General features: G+C 40.4%; 1 protein-coding gene across 2 annotated transcripts in view; it reads left to right on the top strand.

Annotated features, from left to right (window-relative positions):
• Positions 1–15,100, top strand: part of plpp4 (phospholipid phosphatase 4) — a 74,172-nt gene extending 59,072 nt beyond the window's left edge. For both annotated transcript variants that reach the window (XM_076974771.1, XM_076974770.1), the window contains exons 8-9: positions 4,510–4,680; positions 10,427–15,100. In XM_076974771.1, the coding sequence (XP_076830886.1) occupies positions 4,510–4,680; positions 10,427–10,638 (383 nt within the window). In that variant the 3' untranslated portion in view covers positions 10,639–15,100. The remainder of the gene's footprint in view (positions 1–4,509; positions 4,681–10,426) is intronic.
• The last annotated feature ends 4,482 nt before the right edge of the window (positions 15,101–19,582 follow it).

Below are 19,582 nucleotides of genomic sequence, written 5' to 3' on the forward strand. Positions count from 1 at the left end.
CTCTATGCAGGGGCAGATGATAAATCTCTAATCTTTGTACTAGACAACCATCCTTCAGAAGTGCTTCACTGTCACTGTGCTCCATGTTTAATTGCATTAGAAGATGTAGCTTGCCTTTTTTGCTTCGTGTGAAGGACTGTGTGACTTCACACTGTATACTTCACACTGTTTAAGTGGTCAGGTGTTCTGCATTTAGTTGTGTGGGCAGATTTTACAGTGCCTTGACCTTTTGTAGGACTATACTGTAATATTCAGATGGAATATGAGTTTTCTATGAAAAGCTGGATTATAAATGTGAAGTTCAGTGTTGGTTTTGTAGTCATCATACATCAACCTGTGTATAAAAAGCCAAATCTCTAAAACTATTTTCACATTTAAAAACTATTAAATGCACTGTACTGGCTTCTTTCATGAGCGACTGGGCTATGTCTGAAGAGCAAAAGTTAGCTGGATGCTTTTAATATGCACTTATACTGCATTTACATAAACACTGGTTCGTGTGTGTGTGTGTGTGTGTGTGTGTATAAAGAGAGAGTAGTACAAAAGTACAAGATTTCCATTGAGACAGGATGTTTCAGACAGAGGTCCAGCATTTGTACAAGTGAAGTCCAAAATGTTCTCTGTACTTCACTAAAATTTTGAATATCACTGCATTTCTTACCACACTTACTCACCAGGAATCTTCTTAGGAATTGTGGGTGTAAGATAAGCAACCTTTTTTTAGAGCTGTTCCAAAATCATGGTCGTTATGCAGATTGAAGGGCTGGAAGCAGAAACACAGAGAAACACAATGCTAATAAAACACCAGCACAAAAATACTCCAGAGACAATCTAGCTAGGTGTAATTTACAAATTACCATCAAATAACACAAGGGGTACAAATCTACAGGTAGATTAAGTGGAACTACTCACGGCTGCAAACGATAACCTGATTTCAAAACCTGAGACATGATTTGAACCATAACCTAAAGTGAAACAACACAGCACTTAGTGCCATGCAAACTGTGATGAAGGAGACCATAACAGTACTTACATACACACTCACCGGCCACTTTATTAGGAACACCTGTCCAGCTGCTCATTATCGCAAATGTCGAATCATCCAATCACATGCCAGCAACTCAGTGCATTTAGTCATGTAGACTTGGTCAAGATGATCTGCTGCAGTTCAAACCGAGCAGAATGGGGATGAAAGGTGATTTTAAATTACTTTGAACATGACATGGTTGTTGGTGCCAGATGGGCAGGTCTGAGAATTTCAGAAACTGCTGATCTACAACCATCTCTAGGGTTTACAGAGAATGGTCCAAAGAGAAAATATCCAGTGAGCATCAGTTCTGTGGGCGCAAATGCCTTGTTGATGCCAGAGGTCAGAGGAGAATGGCCAGACTGGTTCGAGTTGATGGAACAATCAGCTCAACAATCGAAGATTGGAAAAACGTTACCTGGTCTGATGAGTCTCTATTTCTGCTGTGACATTTGGATGGTAGGGTCAGAATTTGGCATCAACAATATGAAAGCATGGATCCATCCTGCCTTGTGGATCAGGCTGGTGGTGGGGGTAGTGGTGCAATGGTGTTATTTATGGTGGGGATATTTTCCTGGCACACTTATGGCACATTACTACCAATTGAGCATCGTGTCAACACCATAGCCTACCTGAGTATTGTTGCTGACCACGTCCATCCCTTTATGACCACAGTGTACCCATCTTCTGATGGCTACTTCCAGCAGGATAATGCACCGTCATAAGGCGTGAATAATCTCAGACTGGTTTCTTGAACACAACAATGAGTTCACTGTACTTGAATGGCTTCCACAATCACCAGGTCTCAATCCAATAGAGCAGTGAGGAATGTTTGTACCTTGTTGAAATTATGCCATGAAGGATTAAGTCAGTTCTGAAGGGGGTCCAACCCAGTACTAGCAAGGTGTACCTAATAAAGTGGCTGCTGAGTATAGATATGCAAAGTATCCAGATATCACCTCCCTTGTTTTGTTTGTAGAATAAGTCACAACATTGATTTAACTTCCAGGTACGTTTAGTTGACTGGGGACAGCACATGTAGCTTATAAGTAGTTACTCAGTGTATATACACTCATCACCAACAATATTAGACACTTTTGTTTAAACCTGAAACACCTCGTAGGTGTCCTGCAGTGGGCAGTGATATGTGGAAAAATAGTTACATCTTATATCCCAATGCAACCCCCACTGTCCTGACACGGTCATGTGTCACAGCTGTGTTCTATGCAGGCAATATCCAGTCACCAGTGGTAGTGTGGTCAGAGGATGGAGTACAGGGTGGTGAGCAGGACTTAGAGAGGTGTGCGATTTAAGATGAGTAATACCACCTAAAGTGGCCAGTGCATGCATGTGTAAGATCCAGAGTGGGTGGTAAGAGTGTGAATAAATATAGTGCAAAGAGAAGAGTGTTAACTGAGCGTTTGTCAGAGCTGAGTAACCACCACCATTAGTGCTGGATGAGTCTCTACATGAAACGTTCATACCAGCAGGATCTTGTTTCAGTGCAGAATGGAACTTTGAGATACGGACACTGAAGATGTCTGTCTGTCTGTAACAATCTCCCAGGGGTAGTGTAAGAACCTTGTAAGGCACTTGGCAACCATTTTTCAAATTATGCTATGGAAACAGGATTTCAACATCCTTTTTCTTACATTTCCGACTGGTTTGCAAGAGGTTCGTCAGATTTCCCCAGATATTCCTGCACGTTGTATTTTAAGTTTATCCAGTGCTGTTCTGCGGTATAGATGCACAATATCTCATTGCCACAAACACAAAAGCGATATGGTTTTATCCACATCCAGAACTCTCTGTTGCTATCAATCAGTTGAAAACTATTTGAGCAATTCCTTAATGCGCTGTGTTATACTTCCAAGGCGTGTTGCATGAGGTGTCAAAGAAAGGTCATGAAATAAGCAGGAGACTAAAAAACAGGATGGATTTATTCATCAAAACCTCAAAAGGTCTCTACTGAGGGTTCATCAACAAATATGAAGTATGAGAGAACATAAGTGTATGTCCATGTTAACGATTCTAGATGATTATGCCTGCAATGCACTCAAGAATTATTAATAGGTTTCTTCAATATTTTCAATGTGAAACCAAATTGAATGTACATTTGTCTTTGGCTGTATGTGCCTGAGCAGGGATGATGGGTATCCTGCAGTACAGTGCTCAATCACATGGCCCCCACTGTAAACTACATGCACAATAGCGTCCTTCAGCTCATTAGTGCTCCATAGTTTGGTTAATTCAATGCTTTACCAGAAAGGCTTATAGCAGATATATCCATCACAGCTGTGTGTTTCTGTAAGCACACAGTAATGTGGGTGTTAAACTGTGAGTCCATGCTGTCATATCCATTTGTGAACACCATTGATTCATTCTAGCACTGGGAAGCCATATAGTGGTTTCATACCCAAATCAAGAACTTTTGACTTCATCCAAAAACCAGTTTTGATTTTTATACAAATTCCAGATTATTTAAGTCAAAACCTAAAAGTGTCATCCAGTATGTAAATAGGATTCCTGGCAACTGCTATGATCTGCTATGACTCTCAGTAAATAACTAGCCAGAATGAGCTGCTGTTTTATGTAGTAAGAGTGAATGAGGTTCCAAATGTACATCTATTGATTTAAATGTGATTACGACATACGTATTGATCACCTTACATGTTTATCTCATTAAAGTAAATGTGTTGATATTGATATTTTATTTTATTCGTTAATTTTTTTCTTCATGAATGTGCCACTGAGGATCAAGAACCTATTTTCTCACAAAATAATATTCGGTGTGGAAATTTAATGGCTTAACCTTAAAAAAAAGATCAACAGTTCACACTCTCCATGCTACTAGGCTCTTCTGTTAAAAGTCTCAAAGCTGTGCTGTGCCATATACTCTAGTTTAACAGAATTCCATTCTATGAGATGCGTTTGACCTCCAGGGACTAGTAGGAAGTAAAGCTGTGACTGAGGCACTCTCCCAGTACACAGCAGAGAAGCATTTCCAGCCATGACACCTCAGGTTTCCAGGGCAACAGGTTGTGGGAGCAAGAACTCTGGGAAATCTGGCCTTCATCTCCAGTTCTCTGGGAGGGAGTTACGTCAGAACATCAGTCATGGAGCCAAGAATTAATGATCATTTTGTCAGCTCTGTTATGAAATGATTGTTGGATATCAATTTAACAGTTCAATGCTGAGGGGACTTCAACATTTTGTTGGTTCTATGCCAGTATGTTGGGATTTCTGATCCCAAGACTGGCTAAACAAAGCAATTGCAGCCTGTTTTGCTTTGTTCTAGAATCAAGAGCTCAGTGTACGAATCTCTCAGTCTCTCTCATTATTCCTTTTTCTCTGTCTCTAACTCTCTTTCTCTCTCTGTATGTCTCTGCCTCTATCTCTCTGTCTGTCTCTGCCTCTTTCTCTCCCACTCCCTCTGTCTCTCCCTCACTCTCCCCCTCTCTCTCTGTCTGTCTGTCTCTCAGTTGCTTTCTCTGGCCTGGGTTTCACCTCCTTCTACCTGGCTGGTAAGCTGCAGTGTTTCACAGACAGCGGCCGCGGTCGCAGCTGGCGTCTGTGTGCCATGATCCTGCCTCTCTACAGCGCCATGATGATCGCCCTGTCTCGCACCTGCGACTACAAGCACCACTGGCAAGGTCAGAGCATGGGCCTGTGCCCCCAGACTAGACATGACATCCTGGACCGAGAGCCCGGCTCACAGCGGGCAGGAGGGCTGGACACTTGTTTGAATCAAAGGGGTTGAAAGGGAATTCCATTGTTTATCTTTCTGCAATCAAAGTTTTTCATCTAACCTGCTTATCCTATTGCAATGGAAATCATCTTTAAATGTTAGAGTGCAGTGTTCCTGACTGAACATGGCAGATTTAACCCATCAACTAAACACTAAGCCCTTTATGAGCTGAATGTAGTACAATGTTTAAATACCACATTCTGCAATAATGTGGTCTAGAACCTGGGTTTGATATTTTTGACCTAACTTGCATCACAAGAGGATAGTGGTGCTGTCCATGGTACCACATTTGATATCACACATTCAGTGAGTTTACATGTGAGCGTTTATACTTAAACCTGTTTACAGTTTTTCTTAGTCGATTTGGTTCATTTCTCACATCATGGTTTACATTGGCATCACAACTAGTGCATTTCTCAAAACAGTTAGTGCAAACAGCAAAACTCAATGAAATACCTGCAAAAGCAAATACTTCACTCAAAATTCTTTGTTTTTGCCTCAAAATCAAATATTTAGGTCATTCAATTTGTCAATGACATCAGAGTATCTAGTCTGTGTGCCATTGCCTATGAACAAGGCAGTCAAAATACTTAGTCATGTTGTCAGTGCAACTATAAGTCACAGTCAGTGCAGACTGTATATTCTGATGGAAACTAGCTAAGCTTTTGATTTCAAGAACGCTGCACATTTGTGGTATATCAAATACATGTTACACACATACAAACTTACATGGAACACAAAGTTACACATGACTGTATGTGGGAGACTGATAGCAAGAAATTGGACTGGAATCAAATTTGTACAGCAATATTGTTTGACTGTATTGTTCACACTGCAATTTGTTGACAAAAACAAATCTGATTGAAATTCAGAAAAGACAGACAACTGACTGGAAAAACTGCAAAATTAGAAACTTATTCTACACATTCAAAACAACCTGAGCACATACAGCCTTCTCTTGCTGTGTGAAAATGGAACCTCTGCCCCCCCTATGAGCTAGTCTTGGTATCCTAAATGGTATAAGAATGCAAAAATATAAAATAAAAATTGAATAACATGTCAGAATGTATGTCAATGTATGTGCAGCATTACAGAAGAGAGCACATTTCTGAATTACAGTGCATACATGTTTTCTCTTTGAAATGTTTGAACGACTGTTGCCCTTCCTGTATTTCACTGTTTTGTCCCCTCATCCTTACACCACACAGTATTACCCCTCTACATCATATAGTCTTACCCCTCTACACCACACAGTCTTACCCCTCTACATCATATAGTCTTACCCCTCTACACCACACAGTATTACCCCTCTACATCATATAGTCTTACCCCTCTACACCACACAGTATTAGCCCTCTACATCATATAGTCTTACCCCTCTACACTACACAGTCTTACCCCTCTACACCACACAGTATTACCCCTCTACATCATATAGTCTTACCCCTCTACACCACACAGTCTTACTTCTTTTATTGGCTGTTCACCCTATACATGGCCTTGTCTTTCCATCCATGGCCTTGTCTTATCCTTTATGATACTGCAGTGTTCAGTGTCTATAAATGTTTGCCAATTACAGTAAAGGTTCATGAGATGCACCTCTGACCTGTGGTTGAGACCATTGGGTGATCTAAGCCTTCACCAATTCCCTTTCTTACTGTAACTGAATCTTCACCTGCAAACAATTTAATCAAGTTAGGATAAATTACCAAAATGTAACAAAAAAAATTAACTAAATAAATAAATGTAAAATGATGCCTTAGAGATTATGAAAAAATGTTCAGCACTTTTGCATATAATGACCTAGGCGATGACCTAAAGACTAAATGTTTGGGAGTGTAAGACAATTCAACAGTCAATCCGTACAACACATTTTGATAAACATGACATAAGCAACACATAATGTAAAAAACAACAGACAATTGTCCATGTCCATTTGCAATATGATAAACACAAGGAGAAATACAATTATGATGTGCACAAGTGACAAGGAGATGTGGAGACTGAATGAACAGTTTTGAGAATTTCAATTCTGATCTGAGAAAAGAACCGAATCGACTGAGATAAACTGTAATATAATGACTTTAGCCTTATGGAGCTGCTTTAATGAATCTGGTTCCACAGTTTTGATCCTCTTGCAGCCATCAGTCATCTTCATTATCCTGGATCACCCACTACACCATCTTGCTGTTCATCATTAATCAGAAAGAGGTGGAGAGAGGCAAACATGTCAGACATCACAGATAAGTCCTTATGTCATGAGAGACAGGATGAAATCGGAGAACTGAACAGGTTCCTTGTGTCATAGGTGAGAAAAGGAAAACATTTGAGTTGCTTTATAATTTGAGTTTCACATTTTTTGCAGCATTTTTTAAAACTGTTGTTCTTTTTTTCCCTTCACCTCTTTGATCATGGAGTCTGACATTTCATCTTCACTACAGGCACACACACACACACACACACACACACACACACACACACACACACGCACACACACACACACACATACACACACACACCCACACACACACACACACACTGCACACAATAGTATAGCACACAACTGACTTTCATATATGATGTCTTTGACTTCTAATATTTTTTCTAAACAGAATGAAACAAGCCTGTCACAATTCCTTGAGATGAACAACAGGAAACGTTTTGGTTCACAGTTTTTGGAACACACTGAGCAGCAGCAGTGCACTATTTTAAAACCCAATTATAAGTACTTAATTCTTCTTGCAAGAGGTTCTAGACTTAAAATGATCTGGACTTACACCCCACCTTTTGTCCTCTTCCCAAATTTCCCAAATAAGTTTTTTTTTGTTTTTGAAAGAACCTGCACTACTAAATCTCTGTGTTGTCGTATTTAAATATTAAACTGTCAATCTAGGCCATTATGAGAAAGGAGCAGGCTCAGCCATGAATATTCATTTCCTTTGTTTCAGTTCTAGGCTTTGATTATGTCACGATACAGTGTAGATGTAGTCTGGGTCTATATATGTGCTTCCTGTGGGTGTGGTTGTTTGTGTATGTGTTCACCCGCCTCATTAGTCTACGCTGCATGCGGTGCTTGTTGTGTGTTAGGTATATATTGTGTGAGTTAGTCTTGTCCCGTGCTCGTATTTGTGAGTCCTTAATGTGTATTCCTGAGTTACGTGGGATTTGCCAAGTGCTACTAGAGACTATGACAGTGTTTATTAAGTGTCTATGTTGACTGCAACTCGTATTTGCGTGCTGCCTACCTCGCACCAGTACAGATTAAGCTAAGGCATTTTCCACAAGTTAGCTTACAGATAAAAGGAAAATGAAATTACAGAGACACGAAGCATAAAAAGAATGGGTATCCATTCCTCTAATCAACTATATTAGTTAGAAATAAAAAAAACCTTGTTTTCCAGTTGCATTCAGTGTGGCAGACATCTACGACTTAAAGAATGTTCCTCAACCTGCTGTAACTAGATTGAGGAGATAATCAACTCCTTATAAACAAGATCAAGAATGATATTAGACAGACACCAGTATTTTCAAAAGTAAATGACAATGCAAGTCATGGAGGAAGAAAGCAGTATAAGTTGATAAGAGAGATCACACCACAGTTCAGCAGTAATGAGACTAGTTCAGTATCACCCATGACTGAGCACAATTCTCAAATGTTCTGCATCACAGTCTATTATGATGAGGTAAGGCACAGTTAACTGCTCCACGCTGAAAGGCATGCTGAGAGCAATATGCAACTACAGTTTTTGGATATAAAATGGACAGATCTGCCTCTGCAATCATGCTAGTGAGAAGATATTCCTTTGGGGAAGGTTAGAATTAAGTAGTCATTCATGAATATGGAGTTTTAATAAGCAATGCAGATCCAAACCCTGTAGAATGTGTCTATACTCACATTCCATGAGGGCTTTTGAGTTCACCAGGCTAGGGAGGATAACCACACCACGTGTCCTCAGAGAAGTCTTTAACCCCTCATACCAAGTGAGGGAGACTTGATAAGGTGGAGAAGCTCAGACCTAGCAGAGTTGTGTGTTGCTTCTGTTCTTAATAACTGGTCATCTAGGATGGGTGTTGCAGGGTATTTAGAGGTGAAACTGCAGTCAGAAAGACATATAGAAGATGGTCTTGTATACTAGGACTGCCTGGTCATAGCATCATCTTGTGAATGAGATTAAATGAGCTAAGGACAAAACATCCTTCAACATTACTGAATGATAGTTCATCTCTGGTCCTCCCATTCAGGTTCATTTTGAAATAGTAGACACAACCTCATAGCTGTTTCCCACAAATACCAAACAGGAGGCAGATAGCATTATTGTACTGGCCAGCCTGTTAACACCACCCCTTCCCAGGTCTCTTCAAAAACAAACAATTTCCTTGCACAGTTTGATGTCCAAGCTGGCGGACCATTTGTGGAGCAGGAACTACGAACAGGAGCTCCTTAACCTTGAGCCAACTGCTGCTGAGGACATGTTGAATAAAGTTTTCCATCAAGGTTGCGGGAGGCTGGTTTTCACAGACGGGGGAAAATGAGAAGTGTATTTGTGCAGCTCTAAGCAGCACAACAACGTTTTCTCTAGGCACTTATATGTACAGGAAAGTGGAGCAGAACATTGAGTAGAAGCAAGAGTAGTGGCTGCGACTACTGCCAGGTTTAAACCTCAGCGGTGCGGCAGTTATGGAGTGGTGAATGTACCAGTGTTGTAGTATAGTAATCTGTGGTGAATGTACCAATGTGGTAGAATAGTAATCTGTGGTGAATGTACCAATGTGGTAGAATAGTAATCTGTGGTGAATGTACCAATGTGGTAGAATAGTAATCTGTGGTGAATGTACCAATGTGGTAGAATAGTAATCTGTGGTGAATGTACCAATGCGGTAGCATGGTAATCTCTGGGGTGCCTTTTAAGATCAAGATGTAAAAGGATTGTTCTTTGTTTAGAAGTATGACAGAAAAACCACAATGCTGAGAGCCTGATTCGGAAGTCTTGTGTTCTGTTTCTAGGCTTCATAGCTTGTGAGCATAGCACACATTCAGTTAGTTTGCTGTGGCTTGCAAAATCCATTTAAGGCCAAAGACCATGGATGACCTGGATGTCTGGGCTGTTTCTGCTTTGCACTAGAAGGCTGGTCAGCTACCACCACCACCACCACCTTCACCACCACCACCTCCACCACCATCACCATCACCACCGGATTCTAGTCAGTGCAAGAAAGAAGCAGTGAGGGGTATGGCAACCTCAACACTGGACCGGGTGAAATTCAGGATATTAAGCTTTAGGGATTATGTATTTAAAATGTAAAAACATCATCTGTCAGAGTGACACAATGAGATTACAGATGTTTTTTGTCAAAAAAGGAGGATAACGTTTTGCTTGAAAACGCTCTTCAAATGTGGGGATTTTCAAGCAATTATCTTTTCAACATGAGAAAACTCGAGTAAAATGACATATTTCCAGTAAGCCTGGGATGAAGCTTTTGTTCTCTTATACTGTAATATAGGAGTTTAAATAACAAAGTACTTTAATATCTCGCATAGTGGAGTAACAGTGGTAATAGTGTTGGTGAGACTAGAAGTCACCTGGAATGTGTTCTGAACTTATGTGAGGGAGAAGTACTGGAGAGTGATGCTGCCAGTCCTGTTTTCACAGATGCCTTTGTCGGGGGAGTGATAGGGCTGCTCTTCGCCTACGTCTGCTACCGACAGCACTACCCTCCCTTCCTGCACACAGACTGCCACTTGCCTTATGCCAGCCTGGCACTAACCGTCGCCCAACACGCGCCCATCACGGAGGAGCAGCCTCACCCCACGGAAAACGCCACCAGTCTGCCTCTGGAGGGCATGACGGAGGGGCCCGTATGACTAATGGTTCCTGAGCCCACAGCCACGTCCTCGCTGCTCTACCCCTCCCCCACGTGCTCCGCCCACTTGGTATGACCCATACAGACTGACTGACTCTTCAACATTCCAGTGGGTTGTACCAACTCCTCCATTTTCCTTTTTGCTCACCGGTCATATGTCCCGTATGTTTTTAGTTCTGATTAACAAGACTTGTTGGGGATGCACATATTTACTGAGTGCAAGATTCAGTTGTAGTGCAGTAAGAAAGGGCGGAGGAGAGTGAAGTGATTCTTGATTCTTAACCATGCAGTGGTGGCTCGATAAAGCAAAAGAATCAGTAATAGCACAAAACAAAATGACGGTACAGCACCATATATATTATTATCATCAGTTTTGGAAATTTCAGTCAAAATAACAATACATGGGCAACATGGCATTACAACTGACTCTTAATGAATCCTTTAAGTCACAATGTTTCTGACTGTTGGGAGGGAAAGTGTCCTTTATCTCATTCTCTCATACTGACTTTTTCATCTCTGATTCATGAGACAGTGGGTAGGAAAACCACTTTCTGATAGTCCTTTCTGTGAACTCATTGGTTGTCCATGGCAACCTGCTGTTAAATATAGACCTGTTGCACTTTGGCTTGAAGAGAGCTGACATGGGTGGTGGCTTCCCGGGGCTCCTCCCCCTCATTTCCTGTCCTTTCTTTCACTTTTCTTTCCTTGTCTTACTTTGCTCTGTCTTCTCCACCTCATCTGTTTATTTTCTCATTTGCTCTCAGTGTTCCTCCCACATACACGTGGCTCATCAGTGGATGTCTCCACATTTTGCTCTTTGTTTTTTTTTTTGTCTTCTTTTTTTTCTTTTATTCCCCTGGTCTCCATCTCTAGTCTTAGTTTAGAACTTCTATCACAGTGTTCCCTCTCTCCCACACTCACGCACCATCTCTCCATCTCTTGCTCCATCGCTCTCTCTGTTTGGCACTTCTCTCATCCTCTTCTCTTACTCCATCTACCTTTCCTTCTTGCTCCATGTTGTTTTCACCCAGACTTCTGACCAGCTTTACCTCCTCCTGACATTTTACATGCTTGGACGCTGGAGCAGTTTGAATACAAATTGCGGCCAATCACGGGGCAATCGATGGAGACCGGGGGCTGTGTGTGTCGGGGGGCACAGCCCTGGGAGGGCAGATGCCCCAAACTGCACCTGAATACATTTTCATTAGGGACAGAGTGGATGCCGATGGTACTGAGCACATTAATACAGCCCTGCAAAGAAAGCCCCCATCAGAGGAGGGCACTTATAGCATGAGTGCATCTCCGGGGCTGCTTATGGCATGGCCTGTCACAATCACCCCACTAATGGGATTATTCATTAACATGCCACTTGTGTTTTCATAAGGCTGCCTGTGTTGATTGGACACAAAGGGGAGCTACTCCATTGTGATTAGGATTTAGACTGCGGTTAATTATGAAAAAGGCAAAGGACCATTGTTGGACCAGTAAATACTCTGTGTGAGTCTGCGTGGAGTTAAAATTCATAAAGGAAAACATCCTGTTAAATTCTATTTTCTTGTTTGGCTCGAATATCACTCTGTGGTATGCAGAGAGAGAGGAGTGGTTATACAAAGCTCAAGATAAACACCTACTATAACTTGATCTTGGTTTTTGAAGGAGTCTTACCATGTTCGAAAATGTTAAATTAGGAAATGCATTCGCAAGAAGAAGTAGGCCAAAGATTTATTTTTTCCCCTTAGCATATCAATGACATGCAGATTTAAATATATCTAATGTTTTTAAGATGAAATTCTTCTAAAATGGTTCAAAGAAGAATACTGAGGCAAATGCAGGATGTGACAGCTACAGCCAGTGCTAATGAAGTCAGCTTGCACAGGATGAGTTCATAATCCCATTATCACCATCTGTTCTTTGAGTCTAGTACTATTTTTCAAGGGACAACGTTTTAATTCTAGCATTGTTCTCACACAAACAACATGCCGGTATTCCTGTGAACATGCAGAAAGTTCTTTTGGCCACAGCAATACAGACTGTTTCCGAATAAAGTGTAAAGGATTTAACAAAGTAATGAAAACAATGTGCAGGCCTCCTGTGTTTCTACTGCTGTTTCTACAGAGATCTAAGTTCTGTGTGTACACTACAAGGAGCCAGAGATCTTTTGACAGACTCTTTTGACTGAGACCCAGCCTGTCCTCTTTCACCACGGTCTCTGTTAATGGCCTTAATGTCCTGTGTGGTCACTGTGTCATGAACCTGCTCTATTCAGTTCTCTTTTTAAAATGAAAATATGCAGAAGACAAAGGAGTATGACTATGCACCACACACACCTTAACATCTGGTGCTGTTCCCTTGTATGTGTGTTTTGAAGGCATCAACCTTTGTTAACGGACTTAATGGTAACACAGCTCCACAGGTGTCAGTGTGTTACAAATATCTGTGGTCTCAGTCATTACTCGGAAACAACTTGAATGGCAATTCAGAAGTTGGGTTTATTTGAAAGAGCAGAGTGAGCTAAAATTACAATTTCAACATTAAATGTTTTCACATTTTTTGTCAAGTTTATTAAGTTCAACTTAATACACCAGCTTTTAAAAAACTGTCCACATATTGTTGTTTTTAAAATGGCCTTGTTAGTGCAAATTAAGGATTACCCTGCATCAAAAATGCTAACGTGGCCAAAAACAGCCAGTAATGAATGATATTATGATATGATATTGCTAGCATAATGCTAAAACTGACTGTTAGTGTTTTTATTCGATAATAGCAGCACTTCCTGACTGAAATATTCTTAAAAAACCTTATTGGGTCTGTCGCATAAGAAAGGGGCCTTATGCTCACTGATATTGGACACTTGGGCTAGTCAGTAGAAACCTCACGCACATATGGAAATGACTTTTATTCACAGATTCAAAAGTCTTGCTACCACATTGCTCAGCCAGGTTAGGGCTCCTCTTTGATGCTTTTACAGTGTCCCCTACCATACTGTAGACTTGCCTGTCCAGAACCCCTTTCTGCTGATTTGTTGGCTTGACATTTCATTCCATACTTATTAAGAATTTATTATCCTTGGGAGTCCTGCTTGCACAAATGTTTTTGTTGAACATAATGGCATTGATAATAAAATATCTGATGTGTTACTGCTTTGGGGTTATTAAAACAAAACAAGGACAAAAAGCAGGAATCCCAAAAGACTAAACCAACAGTAAAAACAAGCATTTACATGATGGAAATTACCTTGCTTGCCTTAACTCAAGTGGGCATGACTCTGACAATGATGAATGCATCTAGGGTGAGCAGCCCTCTTTGGGGTCTTATGAAACTACTATGGAAACCCAGGCAGTTGTTTCCGTTGTTGTCGTTGTTGTTACCTCTTAGCAGGATCATTGCTTGGGTTAGTGTTAAATACAGTTCTTTGTACTTGTGAGTGTAATTTGCCAAATGTTTTGTGAATCTTATTTAAGTATCTGCTTCTGAAAATGGAGGCATTTATTGTGACCGTCTCGATCATGTTTTGTTATTTAAAAGGGATCGAATCTCTATGAATGTGCATATCTGCTATATCAAGGACTTTTGCTCATCACTTTCCTTTACAGAATGTAAATGTGATTTGTTCTTCTGTTCTCCGGTTTCCTCTTTATTCCATCAACACTTCTTTCAAAAAGGAAGAAAGTTCACCAGGCTGCTTCCCTCCCATGATGTGAACCATTTGTTTTGTACAGAAGGCGTATTTTGTACACACAGGTTTATAAGATTTGTGGACATTAAATATGTTTCCCATTATTTCCCATTGTTTCCTAGCTGTCTTATAGAATAGGAAGAATTCTAGTTCTCCAAAGTCTCATGGCATGCCAATTCTAGTTGTAAAAATAGATGATTTTATATGGAGACGCATGTCCTGGCCTTGAAAGCACTTTTAGTCGTGTTCTTGTTGATTATATTGTGTATGTATAAATAGTCTAAAATGATCTGTATAAGAAGCAAAACAGTCCACAAAGTAAAAAATAAAAAAACCAAGCAAAATTCTTTTCTCATGTCTAAGCAGATGTTTTGATGTTTTGCTGGGTACAAGCAGTAAAACTAAGTTGATAAGAGCCTTTGCACTGATTGAACTGACTGTCCAAAATGAATGAATGTAATTTTGTGATTCGGTTGATATTTTAGTATCATATTAGAAGAATTGCATCACATCTTACAGTTTATGACAAAAAAAATAAACAAAAAAGGATAAAAACAAAAAACAGTGTTGTATTTACTCCTGTGCGTTAATGTCTCTGAGCCCTTCAGAGGGGGTGTTCTGTGTGAGACCAGGGTGGCCAGGCCCAGATTCTGCCAGCCAGCAGGTACTGTAAGAGCTCAAGCACAGGGCGATACTGTTTGTTCTCAGTGAAGATTTGTTATTGTGTTGTTATGCATCAACCTGCACTTATGTAAGGAGAGTTTTCAATAAATGATGACATGCAAAATATTGTCCATATTTATGCTTGTGTTCTATTCTTTTTGTAACATGCAGTTGCTTTTAATGATATAAGAATTTCATTAAAATGTTGTGCTTGTGAAATATGCATTTATATTCCAAAAAATAATTTATGTAAAGCAAATGTTTTGATTGGTTAACAATCACCATTGTGTACGGATGGGAGTGGACAGTGTAGGATAGTAGACAGGTCAGACAGCAGTTACGAATAAATACAAATAGGTGTATTTATGAAATAGACGCACAACGCACAAGCTAACACAAAAGATATTCAATGTACTCGTGCAATGAACACACAAAGTATTCAGAAATATTCATGTAAGTGGCGCGGTCTGTTCTCGCTGCCGCTTCTCAGCATAGAATGCAAATGATGTGGTACAGATGAAAAGAACGCAGGAGCTCTTAAAAGGCTAAGAAGCCTGAGGTCTTATGGAAGAGTGGTCCTTCAAACAAGGAGGAAACAAAACAGATGGGGAGGAATGGCGTCTCCTGCAGCAGCGAAGAACTGAGTCATTCCGCTCTCGTTGGGACAGACAGGCTTCGCTGCACGGCTAGCGTCTTGCTTGCGGCTTTCAACTAGTCCGCAGTGTGTGGATTATCGGTTGGATTGAGATGGTATGGCAGCGGCCCAATACCGCTGGCTGGGCTCACGAGACACGGGACACTTTGCACTGTGGCACAATATATATGAACAGCTAACATGAGCAGAAAGCAAAATGACAACAGGCTCGTGTTAGTGTTTGCCATGCGGCGTGAAGTGTGTAGGCCTATGTGAGAGGTTGAAAAAGAGGGACAGTGTGTGTAATACCTTAATGCTTACATTGTGGCACAGAATATTCTATGCAAAACGATACTGCATTCATGTTTTCCATGACAAAACGTCTTCAGATATTAAACATTCATATTTACAGTAGCCAGTCTTCCCATGGGTTGATTCCAGGCTTTGACGAGTTTTCCCAGTGAATCTTAATTCTGCTTTTAGTGAAATGGCATCAGTCAAAAAGTCAATCACAGCAATTTTAAAATTGATTTAAAGGCTATTAAAGGGCAAACAATGTTTGCCCCCCAAACCAGGAGTGAGTTTCCCAAAAGCGATTGAACTTAGCGAATTATGAACAACTTTAAGAATGATGTAACTTTAAGCACTTACTTGACTCCGCCCCCGCGTTTGGTCAGAACAGGGTCTGCCAGTCGAAAACTGAACCACCAATTTACATACATTTCTATATTATTAAGCCACAAAAGTGTCATTATGTAACTAATAATCATAAAATCTAACAACAAAAAAGTATTTACACAACATGTATGTGTCACGCCCAGCTCCGCCCTCCTCCCTTGTCCCGCCTTGTTTCCCTGTTTAGTATTTCCACCTGTGTCTCGTTTCTCCTTGTTTTCTGTGTATTTAGGTTCCCCTGCCCCATTCCTCCTTGTCGGTCATTGTTTGTATGTTCTCCAGGTCTCTTTGCTTCTTTGCCTTGCTCTCCCCCCTGTTACTACTTTATGTTCCGTGTGCTTTGCAGTCCCGGTTGTTTCGTTCCTTGGTGGTATGTTTTCTTTGTGTTTTAGCTCCTTTGTTTCTCTGTGTTCAAGCATTGTGTTCCGCTATTTCTTGTCTAGTTAATGCCCTAGTTCCTGTCTTGGTTTGTGTTTTACATTGTAGCCTGCTCATGTCCTTATCTCTGTAGCCCTCCTTGTTACGTATGTGTGCACTGGGTTCGTTTTCCTTTGTTTATCTATTGTAGTATTGGTTCTTGTTAAGTATTCCCCGTATGAGTGTTGTCTGGTTGGCTATGGTTTGGTTCCTTCTGTTTTGCGTTTCTGGTTCTCTCCCTGGGCTCTGTGTATTGTAGGTAGTTTGGTTATCTTTTGAATAAATTAGTTAAATTCCTGCGTTTGCGTCATGCCTGCCCGTCGAAATCGTTACAGTATGTAAAAAAAAAAAAAAGTTTATTTGTAATTGCTGTCCATCGCATGCCAAGCCTACCTATAAAAGGCAATTAAGCTATTCTAATAATCTTTAGAAGCAATCAAGCAGCAAGCATGGCAAACTGACCACGCAAAATAAATTTTTCTCAGGATGAACTAACACAAATGCTGGAAGAAATTGAAGAAAACAAGAGCACACTATTCTACAAAGCTCGAGGAAGCTCAACAAATAAAGGGAAAAAAAAACAGAAATGGGAAGAAATAGTCCAGAAAATAAATGCCTGCAGTGCATACAAGAGATCTGCAATGGACATACGCAAAAAATGGCATGACTTCGCTAGTCATGCAAAAAGAAAGGGAGTGAAAAGAGAGGGCTAAGACTGGTGGGGGTCAATCATCTACAACAGCCTACAACATGGGTTTCTTGGTGGGCTCAGCAAGGTCTGTGTCACATGTTGGGTGAGGAGGGCGATCTGATGTGGGCTACTGGAACAAGACGAGAGGAGAACGCAGGACACAAAGCAACTGCAGTGTGAGTGTATGCAGAGGATGTGGAAACTATGGATGCTTCAAAGCCCATCTAGACTAACACCAAACAAATAGTGACTCAGTGTTCCAACATCTTCAAGCAGCTTCTGCTCCTACAACTAGAGATCAACAAGGTGCAGCATGAATGTACAGCGAGAGGGAGCCAGGAGAACTGATGAAGGAGAACCTCATCATCATCATCTCTACACCCTGAAATTGGGACTCAATTTGAAAATCATGGCTAAGATGTGCACAAGTAAGAAAGAGTCAAGAAGAAGAAGGAGGTCAGAGAGAAACCAGATAAAGATAAATGTAACACAGAGAAAGGTCAGATAAAAATAACGGTAAAACAGAGAGAGGTCAGATAAAGACTTTAAAAAAGTAATTAGTTATAGTTACTCACTACTTGTTCAAAAAAGTAACTGAGTTAGTAACTGAATTACTCTATAATAAAAGTAACTCGTTACCAGGGAAAGTAACTATTTGCATTACAGTTTTCACAGTCAGTTGAAATGAGTAGATCATAAAGGTGTTTAACTTTTGACATTTATTGCACAAGAACAGACCAGTGCAGGATAAAATCCTTTAAAATCTCAAATCTTTGAAAAAAAAGAAGCAAAAGAAAAGTTACACTATATACAGTAAAGTGCATTTACATCTATTAAATTAAATTAAATTCTCTCAACCTGAGACAACTGGTTTGTTCACAACAGAAGTAAACTTAACAATTAAACCTCTATTCTTAATTAAATAAATCAAATACCCAGTATTACCAAGTATTTTCTTAAATAATGTTTATATCGCCACCTTGAAAATTAAAATTTTTCTTCGGCTTGCTCCTGACTCGCCATTTCTGCCTCTTTTCTGTTTGTGTTGTGTGCTTCGGCACACGTGTAAAAACACTGGCTCTGATTGGCTACCATAACGCTGCCTTAGCCAATCGCTTACTGACTTGTTAAGTTAAACAGGTGTTACACTGAGAACTGTGACCTATCGAGATCTGTTACTCCTCACTAGCCTGGGCAGGGGTCCGCTCGGATTACTGTTAGTATATCAATATATAGTAACGCACCGCTTTTAATGACCAGTAACATCAATGGCGTTGTAACGACAGGAAAAGTAATTAATTATATTATCCCGTTACTGACAAAATGACGCCGTTACCTAACGCCGTTATTTTTAACGGCGTTACTCGCAACACTGCTCCATATCTCATGACTCGCTCACGGCACACGCCGTATGCCACTTATGGACTCATTACAGCTGTAGTAGTTATCAGCCTTAAACAGCATTTATTTCTCTTCCAAACAGAGAATAATAATAACAGCAGAGTCACAACTCCAATGTGAGGTTAAAATGTGTTTTTTTGGGGGGGGTTGTTGTCGTCTACACTTGGATTTATTTAATATAGACCAATAAGCTAAGATAGTAAATTTTGCACACGGGACAGCAACACAGTCACTGGATCGAAATGGGTCGAAATAGCTCATGAATTATTAATGTTTAAATTAAGTTGGACAACAAAAGCAGGACAATAAAGTAAACATGCTGATAGTAATTAGAACAAAAGTGCTCAGTTGCTGAACACCGTCAGCAGCTGTGAAATGACTGTGGACTTGGTTCTGACCACTAGAGACCAGGCCTGTGATTGAATGATTCGGGTAGTCGCATCCAGAAGTGGTTGACATCATTTTGATGCAAAGTCAGGAGGCATTTTATGAAACTGGACATTTTTTGTTGCAGTAGCAAATTTGATATGGCCTCTTAGTTGCTGCTGCCTCTACTTCACAAGCTAATTCTGCCTCATACTGACATATTTCAGTAAGCAGTGTCATCAGGTCAGCTGTGGGATGTGATACATTCACTCGCATGGTTGATTAGGCTAATTTTATGTACATATACAAGACATCTTATTATAATATCTTGTAGGAGTGGTGGGATGTTCCTGTGGGGGAAATGGCTATTGTTTATAGCAAGGTTCTTTATGAAGTTGGTTAAATATATTGTATAACCTTCA

This window comes from Brachyhypopomus gauderio, chromosome 15 (genome assembly GCF_052324685.1).
Source record: "Brachyhypopomus gauderio isolate BG-103 chromosome 15, BGAUD_0.2, whole genome shotgun sequence".
NCBI lineage: Eukaryota > Metazoa > Chordata > Actinopteri > Gymnotiformes > Hypopomidae > Brachyhypopomus > Brachyhypopomus gauderio.